At 39.3% G+C, this 4,430-nt stretch overlaps 1 protein-coding gene across 1 annotated transcript; it reads left to right on the top strand.

The window, feature by feature from the left end:
- The first annotated feature begins 902 nt into the window (after positions 1-902).
- fdx2 (ferredoxin 2) lies at positions 903-2,922 on the top strand. The gene is made up of 5 exons (XM_036551501.1): positions 903-1,095; positions 1,518-1,569; positions 1,893-1,999; positions 2,270-2,357; positions 2,647-2,922. The coding sequence occupies exons 1-5, from the start codon at positions 909-911 to the stop codon at positions 2,801-2,803; spliced, it is 591 nt and encodes a 196-aa protein (XP_036407394.1). The 5' UTR covers positions 903-908; the 3' UTR covers positions 2,804-2,922.
- The last annotated feature ends 1,508 nt before the right edge of the window (positions 2,923-4,430 follow it).

The raw sequence follows: 4,430 nt of genomic DNA, 5'->3' as shown, positions 1-4,430 counted from the left end.
ATCCTACTCCTGGTGGCCCACTGTCCTGCATATCTTCTATCTCCCCTTGCTCCAAACACACCTGATTGACTAATTCAGGTGTGCTCAGCTAATCAAAAGTGCCACTGATGAGTTCAGTCAGGTAAGTAGAGCAGGGGAATATGGAAAACTTGCGGAGCAGGGGGCCCTCAAGAGCAGGACTGAGTGTCAGCGGTTTACTTAAATGCAAATGATTATTTGTGAGGGACTGTACACTTGCGAACAGATCCTAAAACTTGTTATGCATGTGCTTACAAGATCACATAATTCTCCATATCAAAAACAGGTGTGTAAACACCTCATTAGAAATATTTGACCCTATGGACTGTTCTCATACTATGAAAGAATTTGGTTTTCCTCATGTTGTAGTTACTGTGACCACTCTTCTCTTTTTATGTGGGTCCATTTTAAAATTATATTATGACGTTTTTAAATGAGATTGAAATTGAGATTAAATTGTTACATAGAAATTTTTATTACAAACTAAGAACGAATTTCCCCCTTTTCTTCAAACAAGGCAGTACGTCAACAAGTTGAGTGTTTCATTCACCTTTGAAAGCAAATGGAATAGAAAAAAATATTTTCATTGCAATACCTCCCTCTCCTGGTACAAAGGTGCAAGACGTTCCTTCAACGGAACAACAGTTATATCCAGTTTTGGCGTAACAGCTCTAAAAATACGAATTTACCTTTCTAACTGGACTTAAAATGTAGCTGTACATATAAGCTTACAATTATTTCTTGAATTGCACTTACATGAACAAATTTGGAAAGAAAGAATGAAGGTCCACAGCGCTCGCTATCGGACTGCTGCCAATGGCTTTAGAACGCCTCTCTCTCGGTGCGTTCCTGCTATTGGCGTCTTTTCGTCACGTGATCAAAACACTGTCATGGCGGCCTCCGCTGCAGTCCGGGCAAGCATGGGACTGACTTTGACACTCTGTCGAATTAGTCCTACTTGCAAGCTGTGTACATTACACAGGGCGACTAACTGCATGCATGTTATCACGGGGTCATCGAGGGGAGACACAAGTAGTCGCTTTCGTACCCTGAACAGGAGCTTGCAAACATCTAACGGTGAGTGTGATCATAGGCAGGAGCCATTGTAACGTAGCTATATCCAATAAGCTAAATTTGCAAGCAGGCTAGATACATAACTGTCAACTTCCATATTATGTCATGTATATTAAGACAGTCTGATACAGCAAACACAGGAAGGTTGTGGGTATAATCAGTTTAAATGTTGTGTAATTTCGAGGTTGGTTTAAAACTCCATAGTGGTTGGTTGTGTAAGAACGCTCAATCTACATGAGATAATATTGCGCGACGAAGTGTGCGAGCCAATCAGAGTTGAACAAGCCTCACTTTTCACTTATTACACTTGAATTCATTATTACCTACAGCGACTGGCCGATGTTAGTACATAAAAATTTGACTGAAATAGTTTGCGAAAAGCTAACATGTTAACGAGGTCTATGCTTTTTGTCAATTGTTCCTAGGTCTTTATCACAGCGAAGACGACAACACAAATACAGATGACAGCAAAGATGTGTGAGCGGCTAAGTACTATGCTTGGAAGCTAAGCTCTACTACTCAGATACGATCGGATACAATCCAGTTTTACTGTTGTCCTCTTAACTGTTCATCTTTAACGTGTGGACATCATGAGTCATTAAAAAGAGAACTTCCTCCGTCAGTTCTTTAAATGTTGCTTGTGGTTTTAAAATGTAGTCTGATACTGTTTTGAATTGTCAGCTGCAGTTGTATGTCAAGTGACAGGGTGGCCAGTCTCTTTTCTGTAGTTAATATGAGCACAGAATCAGTAAATTTTTCCTGGATTCATACATCAGATATTTTTTCATCTCTGTTTCAAGGGTTAACGTGGTGTATATAGACCGATCAGGACAAAGAATCCCAGTCAAGGCCAAAGTTGGAGACAATGTACTGTACCTGGCCCACAAGCACGGCATTGATTTGGAAGGTGAGACCCGATTAGTCTTACAGCATCCAACTCTCTGCTTTTACATGTAGTACCAAATGTCTACTGTTGACTTCCTTTCTCCCTTTGTAATCACACAGTTCTGAATTACTTGAAGTTAATTATACATTTGGCACTAGTATTTGTATTCAAGGTCCATTCTTTATGTTGTAGGAAATAATGCATCTTGTAAAATGAATTGCTGTAAAAATAATTTTGGTTTGATTTATAGCGATTCTTTCTTTACCCATATCCATCTCTCTGCCTCTTCAGGAGCCTGTGAAGCCTCGCTAGCCTGTTCCACATGCCATGTGTACGTGAAAGCAGAGTACTATGATAAACTGCCACAACCCGAAGAAAGGTAATGGATGTATGGGAGCTTTCCTGTGTCACTTCTTGACAAAGAACTAACTCCTGACTTTCAAAACATTGATACTTTATATTGTGTTTTGCCCATTAAGATCTGGCTAACTTTGTTCCTACAGCCCTAAAATCAAATGAACTTTGTGCTTATATATTTGTGAAATTGTAAATGTTTTACTGGAAATGACACAGAAAGTCAAGCTACTGCATAGCCTTTTTTATTCAGTGGCTGTAGCCCACTGTCACTATAATTTTTACTTTTTTTTTTTTCTTAAACTTATCCCTAGGGAAGACGACATGCTGGACATGGCTCCCATGCTGCAAGAGAACTCTCGGCTGGGCTGTCAGATCATCTTGACCCCCGAGCTGGATGGCATTGAGCTGACTCTTCCCAAGGTCACCCGTAACTTCTACGTGGATGGTCACGTGCCCAAACCACACTAAGCAGGCTGGAGAGACGGCGGAGTGGTTCTCACATGCCCTTTTGGACTAGGGAGCTGGACAGAGGCATTTTGGAGCATGAAAGGCCTTGCAGCTCCGGAACAGACACAAGAAACTCACTGACCAGCACTGTGGAGGTGAACAAGCAAACTTGGGCTGCATGCCGGAAGTTTACCTTTTTATTTGGCGAGACAAGATTATGGCATGCAGTTCAGTTTCACATGAGGTGATATCAGGTTGATAGTTTTGTTAAGTTGTATAAATTTACATTTATCTTAGAATTCAGGAAGGGAAAAAGTGGTGAGGTAATTATTCAAGGCCACTGAGGGTTGCTTGCTGGGGAAAAAAAAAAAAAAAAAATACTTTACCACACTGCAGTGTGGCATGACGGTTAAGTCACTGGACAAATAACCAGGAGATTGCAGGTTTGGTTCCCAAGTGGAGCACTGCTGTTGTGTACTTGAATAAGGAGAAGTATTCAATGTGAATTTTTTCAGTAAATATCCAGCTTTATGAATGGATAGCACGTAAAATTGAAACCACACAAGTTTTCCTGTGGAAGTCATGCACTAAGCAAATACGGTTATAGAATGCTAATTTAAGATGAATATTAAGTTCTCTGCAAAGCAGCATTTCAGTTGAAACCCAAGGAAACCTTTGGACATATCAGGTAAAGGGTTCTTAGGATTGATTGAAAAATGTTTGATACATCTGACCAAGCACTTTGCTTTGGTTATATTTTTCAAAGAGCAATCCTAAGTTTCCTTGAATGGAACATTCCATGTTACAGTAGTTAAATATTGTACGCACAAAATATACATATTCCAGACAATTCAAGATTATTGGCTGCTCAGTGGGAATAAAATAAGACTGCATTCTGAATAGGAATGTGGAATATTGCATTAATATTCATTTTTACAGAATACTACTACTCGTAAAAATGTGTATTTAAAATGTGCATTCAGCTGAACTAGTGTATGCATGTACATTGCAAATAGCACTGAGTTTGGCATTTGTTGTGGTGTCAGGTCTCAGATTTATAGCCTTTCTGTTGCTCTGAATGTGGATTATAGAACATATTCAACTATCTTAGCTGGAAAAAATACACCCATCAGGAGGAATTGCTCACATTGCTATTAATTACAGGCATCTCTTTCCAAGTAGATAGCAATTAAGGGCATATTAAATGTTAGCATTTAAACATTTGTAATACATACTCAATGCACATATTTATCTCACAAATTCACAATATTTGCTTACATGCAAACATTGTCACTGTGCATTATACTGCCAGTTATTACATGAGCTGTGCTGTCAAAACAGGTTCACCAACATAATCACATGAACCATCCTTTAATTAAAGTATAAGATTTCAGATCCTTTGTTACCATCTTGATCCCACACACTCCATTCTGTATGCCTGTCTATTTTATTTGAATTGGGTGCTGTAACAGTTGTAAACTAGACGACAAGCAGCTTGTCTCTATGAACCATTTTGGACTTCATGGGTTTCAGTGTCATCTTGTACTGCCAAACTAAGTGTTTTGACATTTTTTTCCCCCCCCAAACAAAACAATGAGACAAAATGTATTAGAGGCAGCACCTCCTGTTACGTAAGCCATAATACCGA

Source organism: Megalops cyprinoides, chromosome 1, assembly GCF_013368585.1.
Source record: "Megalops cyprinoides isolate fMegCyp1 chromosome 1, fMegCyp1.pri, whole genome shotgun sequence".
Classification (NCBI taxonomy): Eukaryota; Metazoa; Chordata; class Actinopteri; order Elopiformes; family Megalopidae; genus Megalops; species Megalops cyprinoides.
Note: the sequence above shows the minus strand (reverse complement) of the source record. Positions and strands in the feature narration are given on the sequence as shown.